The 21498-nt window shown below is 45.1% G+C and overlaps 1 protein-coding gene across 1 annotated transcript in view; it reads left to right on the top strand.

Moving 5' to 3' along the window:
* LOC142774622 (TBC1 domain family member 2B-like) overlaps window positions 1-21498 on the top strand; it is a 199771-nt gene that overhangs the window by 9587 nt on the left and 168686 nt on the right. The window contains exons 7-11 of the mRNA XM_075875204.1: window positions 5803-6025; window positions 6878-6984; window positions 13762-13847; window positions 16694-16790; window positions 19581-19698. Of these exons, the coding sequence (XP_075731319.1) occupies window positions 5803-6025; window positions 6878-6984; window positions 13762-13847; window positions 16694-16790; window positions 19581-19698 (631 nt within the window). The remainder of the gene's footprint in view (window positions 1-5802; window positions 6026-6877; window positions 6985-13761; window positions 13848-16693; window positions 16791-19580; window positions 19699-21498) is intronic.

Below are 21498 nucleotides of genomic sequence, written 5' to 3'. Positions count from 1 at the left end.
CGCACAAGCTGCCTTGCTTCTTCTGCTCGTTGGATAAAAGATGCAGCGTCCAAATCTATGTCATTGCAGTCGTGCAGTAACATGGCGTCAAGCATCGTCGTCACTTCATCGCCATGAAGGAGACTGAACGGCGTTCTTCGTGTAGTTTCTTGCTGCGCTGTATTATAGGCGAACGTGATGTACGGTAGAATGTCGGCCCAGTTCTTGTGATCCACGTCAACGTACATACTCAACATGTCGGCAATAGTCTTGTTGAGGCGTTCTGTTAAGCCAATGGTTTGTGGATGATGGGAAGTGGTTTTCCGATGGGCGGTTCCACTTAGCTCAAGCACTGTCTTCAGGAGCGCGGCCGTGAAAGCGGCACCTCGATTCGTTATTATGATTGTTGGAGCACCGTGCCTCAGGACGATATTTTCTACGAAGAATCGTGCGGTTTCAACGGCGGTGCCACTTGACAAAGCCTTTGTTTCGGCATAGCGGGTAAGATAATCAGTGGCGACTATTACCCACTTGTTGCCAGCATGGGAAGTCGGATATGGTCCAAGGAGATCCATTCCAATTTGGGCAAAAGGTACCGTGGGCACTTGAATTGGTTGTAATAGCCCAGCTGGTTTTAACGGTGGCGATTTTCGTCGTTGGCAATCGAGGCACGTGCGCACGTAATGCTTCACAATAGCTGGAAGTCTTGGCCAGTAGTATTTCTGTTGGATTCTGGCCAATGTGCGTGTGTATCCGAGATGACCAGACGTTGGCTCATCGTGGCAAGCACAAAGTACCTCCTCACGAAGTGACGTCGGAACGACAAGTAGGTGGGTGCTTCCTCTGGGAGAAAAGTTCTTCTTATAGAGAACACCACTACGTAAGCAGAATGACGGCAGGCTCCTTGCAAATCTTCTAGGGACGTTTGTTGTCCGGCCACTCAAAAATTCAATAAGAGGAAGCAACTCACTGTCTTCTTTCTGTTTGCACGAAATCGTAGTGGTGTCAACGACTCCTACAAACGCCATGCTGTCATCTTCTGTGTCATCGTCGCGCTTTATCGGTGACCTTGATAAGCAATCGGCGTCGGTGTGCTGCCGTCCGGACTTATACACGACCGTCATATCAAACTCTTGGAGGCGTAAGCTCCACCGTGCGAGCCGACCAGACGGGTCTTTCAAGTTGGTCAGCCAGCAGAGGGAATGATGGTCGCTGACTACGTGGAAGGAACGACCATAGAGGTACGGACGAAACTTCATAACCGCCCATACGACAGCAAGACACTCTTTTTCCGTTGTGGAGTAGTTGGACTCGGCGCGGGAAAGCGTCCTACTAGCATATGCGATCACACGCTCGGCTGAGTCTTGCCACTGGACGAGTACAGCGCCTAAACCCACGTTGCTGGCATCTGTATGGACCATGGTAGGAGCATCCTCATTAAAGTGAGCAAGCACAGGTGGAGTCTGCGGGCATTGTCGGAGATCGTCAAATGCCACCTGTTGATCGTCGCCCCACGTCAACGAAACGTCTTCTCTTGTGAGTCGTGTTAACGGCGAGGCTATGTGGGAGAAATTGGCAATAAACCTTCGCTAGTATGCTCATAGGCCAAGGAAACGCCTGACTGCTTTCTTGTCTTTTGGTACCGGAAATTTTCTGACGGCCGCAATCTTATCGGGATCAGGTCGAACACCTTCATGGCTTACCACATGGCCTAAAAATTGAAGCTCCTTGAAACCGAAATGACACTTCTCGGGTTTCAGCGTCAGGCCGGCAGACCTTATTGCCCTGAATACCGATAGCAGCCTGCTCAGGTGTTCCTCAAATGTTTTTGAAAAAACAATGACGTCGTCCAGATAGACCAGACATGTCTGCAACTTAAGGCCTGACAGAACGGTATCCATCAGTCTCTGAAATGTTGCGGGGGCTGAGCACAATCCGAATGGCAAGACTTTAAATTCATAAAGCCCGTCAGGCGTTACAAAAGCCGTTTTTTCTCTATCTCGCTCGTCGACCTCAATTTGCCAATACCCACTTTTGAGGTCCATTGACGAAAAGTAGCGTGCATACCTCAGCCTGTCGAGTGAATCATCGATGCGCGGTAATGGGTACACGTCTTTCTTTGTCACACGGTTCAGCTTGCGGTAGTCGACACAAAATCGCAAGCTTCCGTCTTTCTTTTTAACCAGCACTACCGGCGATGCCCAAGGACTTCTTGACGGCTGGATGACGTCATCATCGAGCATTTTCTTCACTTGTTCCTGGATTGCTTCACGCTCTTTCGGTGCTACGCGGTATGGGTTCTGTCGTATTGGCCTTGCCGTCTCCTTCGTTATTATCCGATGCTTCGTCAGTGGGGTTTGACTGACCCTCGAGGTCGATGAAAAACAGTCTTTGAACTGGTGAAGAAGATCTACTAGACGCTGTCTCTGTGCTGGTGACAAATCCGAGCTTACGTCAATAGGTGGTGGGGCTGACGTGGCTTGTGGCTCGTCCTGTTGTACTCCACAGCACTCGCGGATTTAAGTGATGTCGTCGAAGTAGGCAACTGTAGTGCCTTGTGTAATGTGTCGTCGCTCGTTGGTAAAATTCGTTAACAGAACCTCTGCTTCACCGCACACAACGTTGACGATACTTCTGGCAATTGCAACACCGCGAGAGAGTAGGAGCGTCAATACTTGTTCAGCGATTCCTTCTCCAGTATTCTGCTCACTGCACGTGACTGAAACAAGGCGGCACGATAACGGAGGTACGGTCACATCGTCAATGACTCGTAAAAATTTTCGGTGTAGCACTGCGCTTTGATCCACTGAAAAGGTCAGTACACCGTCCGGAATATTGATGATGGCACCATATTCACGAAGAAATCCATCCCCAAGATTGCCTGTTTGCAACACTCAGAAAGGATAACAAAAGTTGCGACGAAGGATGCATCCCCTATCTTCATTCTTGCGGTGCACTTTCCGGTAGGTGTGAGTAGCTGCGCTCCAGCTCCTCTAATCTGCGGTCCTGTCCATTCCATTCTAACCTTCCTGAGCGTGTCTGCCAGACTCTCACTCATTATTGAGAAGTCCGCGCCAGTGTCGACCAATGCCATGACGTCATGTCCATCAATCGTAATTGCAACTTCGGCAGTAACAACCCCATCTTTCGTCGATTCATTGAAAATGTGTCTCTCTTCGCTCGGCAGTAATGGGGGATTTTCAGCACTTCGAGATTCGCAACCTTCCCCCCTGAGGTCGCTGCTTTTAGTTTCCCCGGCGTGGACTAGGAGATCTCCCTCTTGGCATGTCAGTGGTGCTCTGTCTAGAGGATGGAGAATAACGCCCAGGAGAGGGTGAGCGTGACCGAAACCCAGGAGGAACATCCCGCGGGGTCATGACACTCGTGTCGACGTCAGGTGTTCCGTTGAAATGGCGCCGAGGAACCGTAGAAGGAAACCCTTGGTACCCTGCGGCGCGATACGGGCTATACCGAACGATGTGGCCTGCTTTCCCACAGTGAAAGCACAGGGGCCTATGATCAGGGGTACGCCAGATGTCAGTTTTGCGAAGTGGTGGCCGCCTCGGCATCGAAGTTTCTCTGTAGTACCAAGGCGCTGTCGGCGGATGTTGCTGGTGGTACTAATGTGGTGTCGGCACGTTCGCTGGCTGTCGGCGGACTACGTCTGCATAGCTTGCCCTGGGAGTGCTCGTGTTCGGCTCAGGAAGTGAGAGCGCTTGCCTAATCTCCTGGCGTACAACTTCCGTTACTGAGGCGATCGCGCAGTCATTCGGTTTGGCGACGAGTTTCTTGACCTCTTCTTGTACGATTTCTCGTATTAGTTGGCGCAAAGAACCTTCGTCGGGTGTTGTTGCTGTGGTAGAGGCTGCCACGCTGATCGGTGCACTGTGGGTTGGGCGGTCATACTGGCGATAACGTAGATGCAGTGCGCGTTCGATAGATGTCGCCTCCTTGGAGAATTCATCCACACTTGTAGGCGGGTTTCGTACGAGGCCAGCGAACAGCTGCTCCTTAACGCTCCGCATGAGGTGGCTAACCTTTTTGGCTTCGGGCATATTAGGATCTGCTCGACGAAATAGCCGCGCCATGTCCTCAACAAACATCGTAACGGATTCATTTGGTTTCTGAATTCGTGACTCGAGGAGACGCTGTGCAATTTCTTGTCTTTCAGTGCTCGCAAACGTGTCGAGAAACTTCTGCCGGAACTCGTCCCAAGACGACCACACGCGATTCGTGAACCACGTTTGGGCTCCGTCTTGAAGCGGAAAATAAACGTAGCCCAATATCTGTGTGGTGTTCCAACCGTTAACATTCGCTGTGTGCTCGAATTCTTCGAGCCAGTCTTGTGCATCCTCATATGCGTTTCCGTGGAAGTCAACCGGAAGTCGAGGGTTCAAAACAGTCACCTGTGTCGTTCTTGGGCTGGACATGTTGGGGCCAGTGCTTCCAGGCGCCGTCATGCTTTCTGGCACAGTCACGCTTTCCCGCAATGGACCAAACTCCGGGCTGAGGCCTAACAGGCGCCGGCTGCTGCGGTGAACGGGGGTGTCGATGCGCGGAAGTCTTTCTTGACCAGATGCGGGGCTGTTGTCAGGCGTCCCGAACATGTACCCAGCGCCTCCACCAGTGTCACAATGCAGAAACAGCAGCAGTCGAATCCAGGGAACTCACTTTAATTGTATTAGAATACAGGTAAACTGATCAGAAGAGAACCTCGTCTTCTTCACTCGCTGCGCGTGTTCTTCGTTGTTCTCTTCGTGCTGCATATTCAATGTGGTAATATTGTCCCGAGTCATACCTTTGAAAACTTCTGGAAATTCAAGCTTACGATAAATCCCAGAAAATCTTGAGGTTTTTGGGTGGTTGCATTATCAAAAGTCTGCTGTACCTAAGTTCCACATTTTCTGTCCATGAGCCTTTGTCAGTGCCTTTCTGCTGTCAAGTCTTTGTTTTAGCATCTGTCCATGTCACGAGATAGAATTTTCTCATAGTTTTTTCTTTAAAAATTTGATGCAGGGCATGTTAACAGCATTTGAAATTATCACAGGCATGTCATTCGTCGGGAATTAGTCACAGGAAAGCAGTCATTAACGATGGATGCCAGTGTCATGGTGCAGGTTTTGACGGCGGTGATAATCAGGTCTCGGGTCGAGCGAGTACCAATTATACTTGCCACTACTATAGCTTTTCGCTTTGGTGTAGTTCTGCCTAATGTGACGCTAGAGAAAAGCATAGTTTCACTAGTGTCACCAGTAAGTAATCCTTCTGAAGTACTGATAAACACCACTTTTGCCATGAGGAGATTCCTGAGAAGCCAGAAGTTCCAAAAAGAAGGAAATACAGGTCACACCACCTCCTTCCAGTTCCCCGCACCAGCTTGCCGTGACGACGTGCATTTCGACGATGTCTGCTAGGCCTGCGTATTTCTTTATTAGTAAAACTAACTGAATTGTGTACGAGGACAGCCATAGACTAAACATGGCAAGATTCGGCAAATTCCATCAAGATACTGTGTTGAACTAAGAAAAAAGATAAGATAAAAAAAGAAGCTTTAAAATTCACAACATCCCGCAGACATATAGGTGCTGGCGTTTCAAAACATCAACCTTGTAGGCAACCTATAATAATGAAATTAATTGCAAAAGAGTTCTCAAAGTGTGACGTAGTATTTGTACAAACCGATTCAGTGTTTCTCTCAGTGTCCTTTTAAAAAACGAGAGAGAAAAGCCAGAACATGTTAAATCATATATAAGGAAGTCAACGCATACTCTTCTAATGGGACATTACCTTTTCATTGACACCGACATATATTTCTTCTCGTAGTTCCGTAGAGAGGGAACTTGACGAGCTGAAAGACCAGAGCTCTCTGTACCAGGAGGTGCTGAAAGAAAAAGACAGGCTCCTCATGTCGCTCACCAACGAACTGCACGACATCGAGGAGGAGAAGAAGGAAGAGCAGGCCACCATAATGCAGGCCGAGCAGGCAGAAGAGAACGCCTGTCGAGTCCAGATGGCAAAGATGGCCGAGGAGATAGAGCAGCTAAAGGCACGTGCGACATTCCTTCATTTGTAGTCGCCGTTCTCTCCTTTAACCTTCACTTTAACGAGCCCTCTTGTGGCACACCTGAGTAGTTGTTGCTATGCGTATCCGCAAAAGCTTTATAGGAGCCCTGTGGCTCGTGTTGAACATGGTCAGAAAATGGCACCGATCGGTCGATGAGGTTCATGCGAACATGTGAGCCAAACAGTACAGCGCAGCATGCAATTCAAAATTAAATTTCTATGTCAGTTAAGAATTCCTCGCTCTTCTGTCAGCAAATCATACCATATACCCAAAATCAACTGAATCATATACCAATTGACTGACTTGAGCATCGCAAGTTGTGTAGTTACCGTGGCCACCAGGGCGTGCTGTGATATGTCCTGCGCCAAAATTACGCCACAGCGCTCGTGAACGCGGTGGAACTGAGCTCTGCATTCAAAGAAAACAGAAAAAGAAAGTGCTCAAGGTCGAAAAACGCGAAAAAGTGAGTGACAGTGCTGCCCCTCGATCAAAGCGTTCGCTGTGTTTCGTTAAGATGCCACGACGATTTGTAGGTCACTAGGTCTGAACTAACTGCTCTTGCTACATATTCAAATGCGTGTTCCCGGACAAGGCTGCTTGTAACAATCACTGCAAAATGTCGCTGACATGCATCATATTTAGTGAGAACACCGCATGGTGCTGCTGAGTGAATATGAGCTTGAATGCCAAAAGCAGGCTCATTCATGAATACAAAAGTCTGATTGGCTCTCCCGATTTTGATTGGCCCTTCCGATTTCAATTCGTAATAACAACTGTCATAGTTTTTTCGCTCCTTGCCTTCTCTATATTGGATTTCGCGAATTCCCATTTCAGGATGCAGTTGCAGCATTCCACGTGCAAAACAAGTTCCTCAACAAGGAAATTCTCGAACTGAACGAACTTCGGTGGAACTCGGAGGAGAGAGAACGGCAGCTCATCATGTAAGTGTTTGTGCTAATTGGTCTCTTCGCATTTGTATCGTTCGCATGTGTTTATCTGTACTTAAAGGGGCACTAAACTCGAACTGTAATGCAATATGTACCGACAAAATGCCCTTTGTGAACTCTGCTATCATTGATTTCACCACCATGTATTCATTATGAGAAGAGAGAACAAAGGTCATGGTTTCATTTTCGAATTTCGCATAGTAACCCTAACACCCGAGTGTCACTGTGATGTCACAGATCTCTAGTGTGTCTTTTGGTCTCGTCAACTCAGTAAAATTTCTATAGACTTGCCACTATGTTAAGGTTCCTACTCATTTGCATCTGGATGTAGTTCATTTTTACTGATAAAACTTGTAGGTCCAAGCAAATGCTGTTTAAATCTACGATTTCATGGCTAGTTGGTGTGCAAACTTTAAGGAGGTGTTGCCACTTGAAAGTTTTTTTCGCTAGTTGTCTCTCCTGCAGCAGAAGCCATACTTATTGAATTTGTGAAAAAACAACTTATAAATATGAGAAAAACGAGCTTTCCTTTTAGTGTTCCTTTAAGTTCAGTTGTGTGTGTATTTAAGATACCATAGGTGCTAGCCATGCCATAAAGTGTTTTATGAAGACAGCATACATCATTTGGCAAGGTGTCGTCCCACGGTTCACGTACGATGCAATCATTCAAAGTTTTTCTGGAAAGCCTGCCAATGTGGTTTCAATCACATTATCAACGATATTCCTAATGGAGAGAAGAACAGAATAGCGGGACCACTGGCGTAGCCAGCAATATTTTTTTGGGAGGTTGGGGGGGGGGGGGGGATCAATTGTACTTTATGCATGTTTGCTTGTGCATTTGTATGAGTATGTACACACCACATGCAAAATCAAAATAAACTTCTGGAAGGGGGTCACTTTTATCCCTCCCCCTGGCTATACCAAAGAATGGAACCCATTACATTAAGCATAGCAATTGCCTTATTTCATTCATATTGTACAACTATAAATTAATTAAACTAAGCTAGTTGGTTCAAGTTAAATTAACGAAGTTTAAAATGTAAGTGGCTATTAGAAACCAAATATTGCGAGAAAAAAATAGCAAATTAATCTGAACATTTTTGTTGTGTACGACGATTCTCTTGGAGGGTGCATAGGTGCTTATAAAATCAGCACAAACAATTTGATGCACGAGTTGCATGAGCAAATTTGCTATATTCACCATATATATATACTTTTCATGTGACGCCACAAACAGGTTCTTTGCGCTAGGGTACCTCAATATGGCGACCCACCGTGAAATTTTATCTCAGAGTGTGTCAGTGAAGCGGCGAACATGTTGCAGTCATTCTCACCCATTTCTACTGTTCGCCAGCCGCGCCAAGGGATAACACAAAGCACCGCGAGGGGGACGAGTATTACTCGGATGTCACGGTTTCTTGCTACTTGTGTTCGAGTAGCAGCTGGTACCTTTAAGCAGCTGGGTACCCTTAAGCAGCTGGTACCCTAAGATGGCGATCATGGTGATGTTTATTGATGAAAATTATCTATAGCATCGCAACTTTTCGCTGCTGAGATCATTTAGTCGTAATCACCGTTGCGAAATGAAGTTTTAGCGACGTGTGCACACAGGTGGGACTTTTTTTTTTTGTCAGCGCCATGTCATTTCCTTGCGAGGCACAGATAGATTGAGATGCGAAAATTTAGGCTTGAGTAATGCACGTACTTTCGTTCGCGGCGTACCAGCTCGCGCCATATTGGTACAGTAGCTAGAATAGCCACTGTAATATGGGTGTATATTTGATCGCACCCCTAACACTACCTTTAGCGGCCAGGTATTGGGACGTCATCACGCTTTTATTACGAGCAATTGCTCATAGCAGTTGTTACGCTAACGAAAAACAATGTCTTGTTTTAAAGGAGCACTGACATCAAACTTCACGATCGAGATGTGCCCATCATTCGATCACGTGGTATGCATAGGTCTTCTTGGCCAAATTTGAATGGCATCCGTCGCGTGGAAGGTATATTAATTCGATGCCAAACAGCATAGAAAAACTAAGGAGAAAAACGAAAAATAGGCTGCCCTGCGACATCGACACTAGTGTTACATGTTCGGTGTGATACATTCCACAAATACAACACTGAGTGACGATGCCCTAGTAGCGATGACGTGTACGATCCGAGTGTTCTTATTGTGGTGCCGACTGGCGCCGAAGTGCAGAAACGCTTTCGCTCGTCCACGGCGTGCTAGCGCGCGCACATGCAGTCTAGCCTGGCCGTGGCTCGTCGCGCCTGATCTTCATCGCACCGGTTTGAATGGTTTCGTGAAATTACCATGATAAACACCACCTTTAAAGAATGGCGAAAGAAAAGAGCATGATTAAACGTGTGCTTGTCAATCAGCATGTCGGGGAATCGCTGTTAGTTGCAGGTGAGTTGCAGTCGTCTAGTTCGAAGCATGGAAAAAGCGCAATGAGGGTATCTTTTCATATCACGTATGTGTTACACATCAACACGACCACAAGCTATCAAAAGTGGAAGAGCGAGTAATGAGATATCATCGCTAACAAGTATCATGCAAGTATCCTTGAATTTTAGTTCGTCTGTAGACTTTGCTTCCACGTAAAAGTGGTAATACCGTGTTAACCGCGAGAGGCTGGACAGGTGGGGCCATCTGAAGGCGCAAAAAATAACCTCACAAGCAGGAAACTTATTCTATTTCTTCGCTGATGCTCATTCGCGATAGTTATATTGCATTGGCCCCTCTGCGTATACCTGAATGCTTTGCATGCCAAAACACACCGAAATAGCTAACTGAGACACACGAGTGAACATGGCTGAAGCGTGCATCCTCGGGCACCTCTGCAGTGGTGCTTGGAATGGCGTCCATTTCGAAATCACTGTTCTGCAAAAGGTCGATCGAAGCAAAATTAATTCGCGGCATCGCGAATCGCGGGGATTCCAAGCTCCAGACTATCGTATTGAACCCGAGTCGACACTTTGTACAGTGACGGCAGCAATGCAGGTAACTAGGCATGATTGAATGTGTCTGCCTAGCAGACGAGTTGTTTGTGGAGCAGCTGAGCCTGACGTCACTCTTTTCTGTGGAGAAGTGGTTAGCTGTGGCATGATCTGGAAGTGACCCCGAGGTAGCGCCACTGCTCGTGCTCCCAGCGCTAAAAGTGGCGAGATTGCCGGCCGTTTTTGAATAGTGCTAGATCCCAGTAATATAAATCAACAAAAGAGATAGTTATTCATCTCTCAGTTGCGTTTTAGGTCGCGAATCGATGCTACGGGGGGGTGTCTATAGCTACTCGCTGACGCAAAAATTTTGGCATGAGTAAATTTGATGTCAGTGCTCTTTTAAATAGCGAGTGCTGTACTTTCTCTGTCACGACAGCTTTGTCCCTGCTAAAAATATAGTGACCTGCTGGCTCGATTTGACGCTGCGCGTACGCAGCACATCCCTTCGCGTTTTCATCCTACGCGTAACGAATTCCCGCACGAGCCCATTGGCGAGGCGAGCTCATGTGACTGGAATCGCGTCCTCCCGTTGGCGGAAGCCTGTCGGCGCTTTGCTGCCCGCCGTGTTTCGCGCACCCGCACTCGTTCAAAGTTGGCAGGCAAATCGGTTTGATTGTCGACATGCCGCGCATGTGTCGCGATTTTGGCTTCCGTTCTCAAGTTTCTGTTCCACATAACTTCGGCGCGGAATAGGAAAGAATCAATTTGCTCAGCTTCCGGAGTGCGACCTTCAGCTAGCTGTTTAAAAGAGCAACCTGAGAACGTGGTTTGTCGGTTAGGCTTCTTGTACATTGTGAATAAGGCAGACAAAACACGCCGTCCGTTTTGAAAAGTGCCTTTTGACCCGGTGTCCTCGTTTTGCGTTTGCTTTTACCATCGCTACGTCAAGTTGAAGTGCCCGCCTGCGGTGTCAAACCGCGACAACATGCATTTGATTAGCTGTAGCTGTCGGTTTGTGCCAGATTTGCCTGCCAGTGCTTGCGCGTCCGGCGCGAAGCTACGGTTGCGAAAACAGGCGCTAGTGACCTAGCGGAGCGAGAAAGGCATTACCGAGGCTTTTCAGATAAGGCGTAAATCGTTGTTACTTGCGCGTAAACTACGACCGTAATGTGGGGCGGGCCAGCAGAGACGTCTGTGAGTATATCGGTTTATTTTCGTCGCATTTTGACAAAGGAAGGTTGGCTGGAGTATGCGAGGGCGCGTGAATTGAGGCGATATCGCTCTTGCGATGGGCCGTGCCCCAGTACGCGTATGTGTAAGGAATACAGACCAAAGGGTCGTCTGCTTTTTTTTAATTCGATTTAGGTAGCAGCACCGAGCGTTTTTTTTTTGTTGTTGTTTACGTTTCCAAAGAGCTCCTCCAGGGGCCTAGCCAAAAACATATTTGGGGCTAAGCTCCGACAGGTACTACTCAGTGCACTGTGAACTGGTAACCACATATTACCAGATATTCAGAAGCTTAGCCAAGGAATAACACACCAACCCCTTGCCCTCCCCCCCCCCCCCCCCCGAAAAAAATTATGCCTCTGCCCCTGCAAGGCTACAAATGTATTGCTACAACAGTTTTTTGTTACTTTTTTGTAAATTGTTTTATGTCGGTAAATTTATGTTGAATTCAGTGTTAACGCTCGGCGATCATCTCACAAAGAAAAAAAAGTGGAAAAACAAAGTCAGTCTGTTGCTTACTATGGCCCAGGCTTAGGAAATCAAGCACGAATTTTAATATTTTATTTACGATGTTTTCCTAGAATTCGCACTGGTTTGCATCAGTTTAGTGCATACCGTTCATATAAATAAGGCAATTCATTTATAGTCTGATAAGGTTTTTATATGTGTTCTAGTGGTTTTCTCTCTTTCATTGTAAAGATTTGAAAACTTCAGTTTTGATTATTATATTTTTACTTAAAAGCTTATTGTTGGTGAGTGCAGTAAGTTCATAACTAATGCTTGTTAAGGCTTCAGAATTTAACAATCTTTATGTCAGTATGCCAGTTTTACTATCACAAGCTTCAAATTGCTCACTAGTACTACTATTCTCGCACACCTCCATTATGTAAATCACTATGGTATTCTTTTAACGGAAACTGTGCTCTAGATACATTTTAAGCTGGTTCAAAAAGTTCAGTTCGAGTAGAGAAAAAGAACACGTTTGTTCCGTCTACTTTCTTCTGTCTCAGTTGTTATCTCCATTTCGTGCTCTCTTTGCCATCCACCTATCTTTCATTGTGCACGGTATCGATGAGAACTAAAGACTTATTAATAAAACCAGCGAGCGGAAAAGAATCCCATTGGTAGTTATTACTATATATATATGAATATGGTGAAATGGACTAAGAGGAAACTTGCTGCTGACAGGGGCCGGACCGGCAACCTTCAGATGAAGTGTCGTGAGACACAGACTGCACATGATTTCAGTATTGGCCTTTTCAGTGGGTAAGGGACATTTACCCGGAGGCCTGGCGCTGCGAGCCGTCTTCTGAGCAACGCCTTCTCGCTAGAGCTGTGATGGTTGATATTCTATGTTCCGCGACCAGAGGGCGATGGCCTTGCCTTGGTGCAGCAGGACGCAAGCTTGTCACCACCTCCGGGTGCTTGCTTGCGTAAAAGCGGATCACTACTGCAAAGAGTGCAGTCCCCCGGCAACACGGCCCTGGGTCTCCCATTGGCCGAGAGTAACGCCATCTATTTGGGACTGCCGATTGGACGAACGTGACGTCAGTCGCCCCACTTAGCGATTTGTTGGAAGTGACGCGATTTAAGGCTTTTATGAGGAGGACAACCATCAACAGAGATCGTTTTCTCATGGCTGAGGTTCGCAGCGTACGAGTTGCTGCCGACTGAATGATGTGTCTCCACGGGCAAACCATCATATTATTTTACTCTAATTCTCTAATGCAAATGAACCCAAAGTTTTCTCCTTATGTCTGCACCTTTCTCGGCCAGCTCCCGTACATTGGCAGTCAGATGCAATACACTCAAACCTCATTATAACAAAGTTGCATCTTACACAAGAAGTTCTTTATGTATGAAAATACATTATAAATGTTTATTCCAAACACTATATCTATTGCAAGAGTATTCTTAATTTACTTCCTTATACCCGATATTTCGTTATATTCGGGTACATTATATCAAATTCTGAGTGTAGTGTACAATGTTCTGCCAACTGAGCTACGGTGGCGGTCATCTCCCTGTTCACTTCATTGGGTATGTCCGTGCATTTAAACCTGGGAGTGGTAGTCAGTTCCGATTGCAGCCGTGGCAGTGAGCGTAGATCACTCTTTTTTTTTTGCCTGTTGGCGTAACGTAGCACGCGAACTCTTTATGCGTTGGCGGCTGACCGACAACCCCTCGCATTCTACGGGAAGGGATCGAGTTTTCCAGAGAAAGATCCATAATTTGAAAGTTGCAGGTTCGGTCACTGCCGACGGCAAGTCATCTTTTTTGCCCACTCTCATTTATTTGCATTGATGCCATAACTTCTGGAAGTGATAGTATACTCTATACTTGGCATTATTGTCTTTTAGTTTTCAGTGATGTTGTGTCTAACAAAGAAATGAAAAAGAGCTCTTGAAAATTGCCCTCGCTTTCCTACTACTGTGCACACATTTTAAAGCACAGCTTGCTCATCTACATTTTGCATGCTTCTTTTCAAGTGAGAGCATTTCGTTCGCACGAGCTCGCTGTTTAAATAACTTTGTCTCGATCGTAGAGAACACCGAGCGTTTCTCGATTTCGTTCTTCCCTTTGCCATTCACTCGCCAGAAAATGCTCGAATGCCGAAGCTAGGCACTACCAGACCCAGAGCAAACTTCTGTTCCTCCTCAAGGAGCTCAACAGTCCGGAGGAAGGTAAGCGGGGATTCGCTTCACACATCTTACTGCTCTCACACCAGCTGGAAGCGTTTTACGTAGTCGTGCATGAAGGAGCGAATAAACATCTTCGAAACCTCCGACGAGATCGTTTATAAAAGACGAGGTTTTGCATCGGCAGTGTAACTGTGAGGCGTCTTGTAGCGGCGGCAAAGCCTTCCCTTTTTCTGAGTATTAATTAACCCTTTCACTGCCCGTCCCAAAATAACTCGGGCGAACACTTACGGACAAGCCCTCCTGATCCTGTTATGCTCGTTTTGCCTCTCTAAATCCCTCCTGGCTACTTGCGAGACAACTCCTGTAAAAGGAAATAAAATAATAATTCTGGTGTGTCCTGCCGTCTATAGGAAGAATGCATAAACAAACACTTTGTGGTAAAATTTTTCGACGAAAGAGCGAGCGAGTGCTTGCATGTCAGCGTTGGCATGAGTCTCTTTGCCAGCGTCTCGGCAGTGCAGCCATAGCTAGCCAGCATGGCAGGTGTGTGCGCTACGAGACTGAAAACGGGATTCAGAAGCTCTTGACTGCTTCGGACTAGGAATAAAATGAATAATTATTGACTCGGCAGCTTCAACACTTTAAGATGCTATGTACGCCATAGTGTACGCCACCCGTGTTTGCTATTTGTGTCAAGTAGAGGCTGAAAATGAGCGAGATATATCGTACTTTGGATTAATAGAACCTCCTGCGTAGTAAGCTGGTCTTTATATAACTTCATTTTGCAGTGTACTGTTGCATGTGGTCACTTTTTGGAACGCACTACCGCGTTCCGACGAGTCCTGTGACGTGCCGCTTGCTGCGAGACGTGAAAAGCAGAATTTTTTGTTTCTCAAACTAGACGTAACCAAAGACGAATTTCGGATATTTTTCTAGCCTGAGATTTTATTCTGTTTATGCCAAAAGTAAGCATCAATGACAACAGGGTAAGGATATATTTAGTTACATCTTAATTAGGGTGAGTTACTACAGCACACATAAATTCAACCATTATCTTATTATTCTTGTTGTAATAGAATATTATTGACTGCCCTAAAGTAACGTTGTGATTTGACACATTTACAGGCAGCGCTTCATAGGTAGCATCTGAAAGCGTTAGGCTGGTACATAATTGCTTACAAACAATTATTTAGCTTACAAATTCATTGCCTGTAATAATTGCTACTTTTTTTTAAATGAGATAAGCCCTATAAAAGTGTATAGATGTCCTTAACAGCATCCTGCTATATTGATAAGAGAAATTTTCTGCATAACAATATTCGAACGTTTTTTTTCTTCTCTTAAAATATTTTGAGTGCTGTTTTATTTGTTGAATCTATTGTTTCGATTGAAAACTATGTAGTCAAATTATTATGTGTACCTCCCCTACGTAATGCCTCACGGCGATGTAGGTGAAATGTAAATGAGTAAATATAGAGCAGGGAAAAAAAAAAGCGCCGTAATATCCTGTTGTGAAAGTGTTAAAGCTGACTTTCCTACACAGAAATTTGCCAGAATAATGGCGCCGCAGTGATATCTTGAAACAGCATGTACGAGTGCAGTTTTCCTGCACCATGACGTGGCAAACTTTGAGTTTGCTTTTGTAATACAAAAACATGCATAATAGCCAAACCCCAGCACGTGCAGCTATAAGCTTGTCTTCAGCTAAACCACAACTTTAACCATTTGTTGGGTGAAAATGTGGTTTATGGGAGTGCATTTGTTAGTGATGAAAGGGTCTGGTAATCGGGGGTTCTTCATTATGCATCTGAATCTAAGAAATTAAGCATTTTTACATTTGACGCAGCTATGATCAAACTGGTGACCTCTGGCTTGGTGGTAGAATGTTACAACTTTTGAACCATGCAATGAAGGCAGAGGTTTAGAATCTGAGACGGCTTAAGCTAGATCTGATGTGTAGCTGTCAGGCTATATATATGTTAGCTGTGGTATTGAAATAAACGAGAATTGGTATTGCGTATCAGTGATGGAAGGTTGTTTGTGCAGCAACAGAGGCAGGCACTTAAGACCAAGATCGGAGAAGGTCTCGCGCAAAACACTTTTAGTACGACTCGTGTTTTAACTGCGCTACTCAATGCAACTTTCCGATACTTTTGCTTATTTCTCTTCCTGTTACACTTGGACTACAAGCCTTAGAAAAAGTAATGTGTGCATATAAGCAAGGATTCAGAAAAATTCGCATTTAAAGGCATGCCGACGTGAAAATATTCAGTTTCTTTTTTTTGGGGGGGGGGGGGGGGGGTAAAATAAAAGGACAGGTCCTCAAGAGCCTAGAAAATGTACCACTAAGTGCAAGTACACCCTGAAAAATTAATTACAGTAAGCTTTTAAAAACTAGTTTCAGTCCGGCTGTACATTGACGTGACAACTCTGCATTAGCTTCTCATCATGTGCTCCCGCTAAATGTTGCGATGTTTCCATGGTTGTTCCGATTTGCGATTCCATTGGCACATGGAGCTATTTTCAATGTCTTCGGTGATGCATAATACGCCATATTGAAGGTTTTGGCACCCGACATAATCACCACTAACCATACTGGTGTGTGAAGTCGGCGAAATTGATACTGCAGCCCGACGTCGTTATAGTGTCGATTCCAGCAGGCGCATCCACACGAAAACTGACTGTTATGTCAGAACAACATATCTTATGAGCTTTTACTGGACTTTATACTTGCTCAGTGCCGTGTACAGGAAATTTATAAGGCGGAGTGAACTTGCCGACGAAAATTTGTGTCGGTATTTTTAAGCCACTTGCTGCCGACTGTTGTTCGTTGTAAGACTAGGATAATGTGAACTGATGTGTTTTTATAATGGATGCTGTTCACTCAGGTGAAGCCGGTGTCCAGGCCATCGTGAGCCAGCTTCTGGAAGAAGCCATGCACGACCCGACAGTTCCTAAAGAGGTTCAGGAGTCTTTCCAGACCAGGTATGCACGCAGTGGAACCCTGAAAAATTACATTAGGTCCAGAAGTACACTAGTGTATTTGAACTATTAGCACAACCTCTAATACTGCAATGACTCTTCATTATTTGGCTTCTAGCATTATAGCGATCACATGAATGAGTTGATTGAACAGTTAATCACCATGACTAGCACTCTTCTCTGACGCGCAGGTCGCGGTATCAAATCCCAGCTGTGGCGGTTGCATTTCCGATGGTGGCAAAAATGTTGTATGCCCGTGTGCTTAGATTTTGGTGCACGTTAAAGAACCCCAGGTGGTCGAAATTTCCGGAGCCCTCCACTACGGCGTCTCTCACAATCATATGGTGGCTTTGGGACGTTAAACCCCACATATGAATGAATCAATCATGACTAGCCCTCTTAGCGATTGTTCAGGTTGCGTTACCAGCACGACTGGTACTTCCAAGCGATCTCGATTAGCAAGGAGTAGGACCTACTATACGTGGACATTCAGGGATACAAGACTGCTGTTGAACCAGTCGATAGCAGTGGCTGAAATTCGTGCCACCACAGCGAGTCTTGTTGGATTCTTTGGACACATGTGCACGGGATATCAAAGAACAAAACAAAAAAACGTTGCTACCATAAAGAGAGGTGCTGTAATTCAAGTTGCTGCCTCGTTATTGTGCAATTGCACAAAAACGAGGCACCTCTATTACTTCGCAGCTCTATTAGTTTTGTAGCATACGATGGTTTTTGATGCGTATTCATCAAAGTAAGTAAGCAAGTGGTTCGCCTCGGCAAATATGATAGCGTCGGTATCACACTAATCTGTGCTACACATGAGATTTTGATTTCACCGTGGCAGAACAGGCACGATTAGCTTCGCTTATCCCGCAATACCTCAATGCATTGAAGTTACATTTCTTTCGGGTTCACGTGCGACATCCAGCCGCTGTTAAGAGGACTTTGACGATACAGCATTGAGCTGAGGTCGCTAGATCTCGGGTTTAAGAAAATTGCTTTTGTGCTTTTTCACATTATTGAAGTTAGTTTTCTGTTACTGCCATATTATTCAAACAATAGTGTGGCACACCCTGAGCAAAAAATGAGCCTGTGGCAAATGTACATTGTTTTAGAATGTTGAATTCTAATTTGATGTAGTTTCAGATAGCAAAGTAAATAGCCAACACTATTGACTTCATTATATTGAGGTTTGCCTGTGCATATCATGCTTTCAATGGCATTTTTATTCCTGTTGCATTTTACATGGTGTTGTATATTAGACGTGTTGCATATATGTACAGAGCTCTAGAACTTGCACGCTCATTTAGAACACTGGAACCAGAGTTGCCGTCGGGTAGTTTTGAAAAGGAGCCACAAGTGAAGCTAAAAGTGGCCAAAGCAGGCAAGCCATTTAATCCTGTCACGTAGTTCATAGCATATTGGCACAAAAGCGGTGTAATGAAAATATATTTATTCTTAGTAATAAACAATGAACACTATGATTTTGAATTGGCAATAGAATAAAAATAAGAGCACAGTTTCTTTTTCTCCTCTTGCTTGGCCTTCAAGCCACGACAGAGTTGAAAACAAATGCATTACAAGTTCCGTGTGCCTGCATATAGTCCGTGAAAAAGAGATGAAGCAATTGCCCGACACAATAAGAATAGAACATTACAACAGCACAGTCAGTAGGAACGTTAATCGCAGAAGCGGGTCGTACCTGAAGCCACCGACCGAAAATTAGCTGTGGTTACCGTAATCCCAGTTTAGCGTCATGTAGTGGTATTAGGTTGAATATTACCTGTCCAGCTTCATTTTGTTGCAGATCTCTGTTAATGTGAAGTTTACATGGAAACACGCTCTTTGCATCACCGTTAGGAATTGGCTCGTAGCGCCAGCATCGATGGTGGACAGCGTTCACAGCGTGCCAGACATGCGTTTGCCAACGTGCGCGCAACATCATCAGTTTGATAGCCAAAAAGCGCACTCAAATTTCATATTTGATTTGCAGAAGTCAATCTTGTAGTTCCCAAGCTATAGTGCAAACCTTCTCCCCATTAAAATTTTTTTTAATTTATAGAACCGCCAGATTCTTGGCCAGTCCCCCCACAATGAGCGTGAGTGACATTGACTATAGACGAACTTCATCACTCCGTGTTAGCAGGCGTGATGCGTGTTGCATTGAGGTGCCTCAATGGGCACCAGCCTGCTGGCGGTGGGAGGACATGCGAATGCGAGTTGACACCTCAGAAAAGCTTGGAAACAAATGGTAGCCGTAACGTTGCTCCGTACTTCATCTGCAAATAATGAGAAAAATGGCTACTGAATGTGTCAGAATAGAGTTTAAGCTAGCTGGACATCGGAATAAGAGTTCAAGCTAGCTGGAATGTACACACGGTGCCAACAAGAATTTCTTGTCACCAGATGGGTAGTAAAATAGCCAATTAGGTGCAAAGTAGCCACCAACGGCACACTCTGGACTCCACTAACGCTTGCAGATTGCACCCGATTTGAAAGAGCCCAAATAATAGCACGCATGGCTGCTAAGGATTAATACTCAAGTCTGGGCTGTCTTAAAGTTCTTGTTATCGGTATATAGCACGCTGAATTGTGCTGTAGCGTGTCGTGCAGTGTTGTAGACTAATGCTTTGACCTCGGTGCATGTATATGTTAACGCCTCATCGATAGCACATCGATCAATATTTTTTTACGAGCGCATTTCTTAGTTTGGTTGATTAAGAGTCAGAGTGGTGGTCGCTTTGTTGGCTCTGTAAAATGCTTCGTGTTAACTACTCTGTTTCACTCCAGTGACGATGTCTACGACTCGTATGGGTTCAACCGAAAGTGGGGCAAGGAGTGCGACGTCGTGGTCTCCAAGGCGGAGAACCTGCGGAGGAAGTCCGAGCACATCTCGAGCACCATGCAGGTAGAAACTCGAGGAGATCCAAAGCCTTCCGCACGTAGCTGACGCGAACTCGTGCCTTGGGACAGTGTTGATAAAAGCTGCCTCTGGAAGATTAAAACCCAACTTGAGTGCCTACGCCGGTGACTAATACACTATTTATGCATACGCAATTTCAAATTATTCAATAAAAACAACGACAACTTGTTTGTTCTTGTGTAGTGAAATGAGCACTTATAGAGAGCTAAACAGGATAATCAAGGGAAAAGGTAATGAGGGGAATGTGTGTGAAATAACAGCATTTGGTGTTTAAAAGTACTTAATGGGGACAATTGTGTTGATCTATGTTAGTTAATTAACCATTCAAAATATTAACAGAGCCAGCCTTACCATAAATAGAGCAAAATTCAAAGACAGGTGGCTTACTGTACGGCCCATGCCACGATATCGTCGGTGGCCGACATCATCCGTATCTGCTTGTGCCTTGATGATCTTGTTGGTGATTAAACTTGGTGCATCGTATTCTAAAGTAAAAAAGAAAGAATCAGCTTGGAAGGTTTTCAAAATAATTATCTCGCATATGGACAAATATTGCTCCAAGTATGAGCAGACACTGCAAAATGTGCCCTCTTGCAGCGAGAAGCCAGAGGTCTCGATTTTTGGGCTCAAGTACCATTGAAATAAAAAGAAACTTATGCCTGCTTCATTTTTTTTTTTGTTTTCTCTCCACAGGCAATCTATCTCCAAATTAACAAAAATTGAGCTCTGAAAGATTATTTACCCGCCTAAGCTTATCTGTTCTTAGCATCCCCTTTCACCTATCTTAGCCTGTGGTCAAGAGTTTGCGATTCGTTTAACATTGGAGGTCCTAACGGAAAGACGCCTGTTATCTCCCAGTGCGTTCAAGCGAGACAAATCCTACTTTTGACGTTAATGTTGCCATCCAGTGGGAATGCATACGGTGGTGTCTTTCATATGGAGAAATGTGTTGTCTGCTTGAGTGTTTCTGGGAATTCGCATAAATACAGTTGCGAAGGTACACTATTAATCTTTCCAAACATGCAGCGCCACGTTTTCTCCCAGTGGCCAAGTGTGGTGAGGAGGTGCGCTGGCCAGAAAAGGATCATAAAAATATGCAGTCGTCATGCAGCAAGAATTGCATTTTTTTCATAGCTTTTGTCTATCTTCTGTAGTTGTGACACACTAGAAGGTATAATGTCGAACCTTTGGCAAGCATTTCGCAATGGTTTTAGAGTATTCATTACGCTGCACAAGCGCAAAAAAGATGGCCGACAAATCAACTGTATTGAAGGCTATGCCTTACCGCCATGAAAACACCAAATTTAGCACTCGAACTCAGTGCCTGAACACGGATGAAGGTAATTGAGCAGCCCTTGTTTTTACAAATGAAATTGTTGACTATATTAGGTGTAATGTTGAATGATTCAAACCATAATGCAGAACCGTAATATGGAGATTTGAACCGTAATATGTCAGTGAATTTGCACAATTATGCAGACAAGAAACAATTCGCATAAAATCTGCATACTATAATTCGAATCATTGCATTTGTGCAGATGGCTGAAAAATAGTTTCCCCACTGGAATATCGGCCCCTGTTTAGGGTGCTTGTGAAGCACTGATGTTGACCAATCTAGACTTTTTCCTGTAATGATGCTAAGTGCTACTCTAAGAGGTCAGGATGATATTACAGGATCTTGCTGCAGTATACCGACTTACCAGATGCCTTGAGCCTCTAAGCGCGACAATAGAACTTGAACACGCACTAGAAGAAATCGGCAAGCTTGCATGCTGACCTAAGACT

This window comes from Rhipicephalus microplus, chromosome 10 (assembly GCF_043290135.1).
Source record: "Rhipicephalus microplus isolate Deutch F79 chromosome 10, USDA_Rmic, whole genome shotgun sequence".
Lineage (NCBI taxonomy): Eukaryota > Metazoa > Arthropoda > Arachnida > Ixodida > Ixodidae > Rhipicephalus > Rhipicephalus microplus.
Note: the sequence above shows the minus strand (reverse complement) of the source record. Positions and strands in the feature narration are given on the sequence as shown.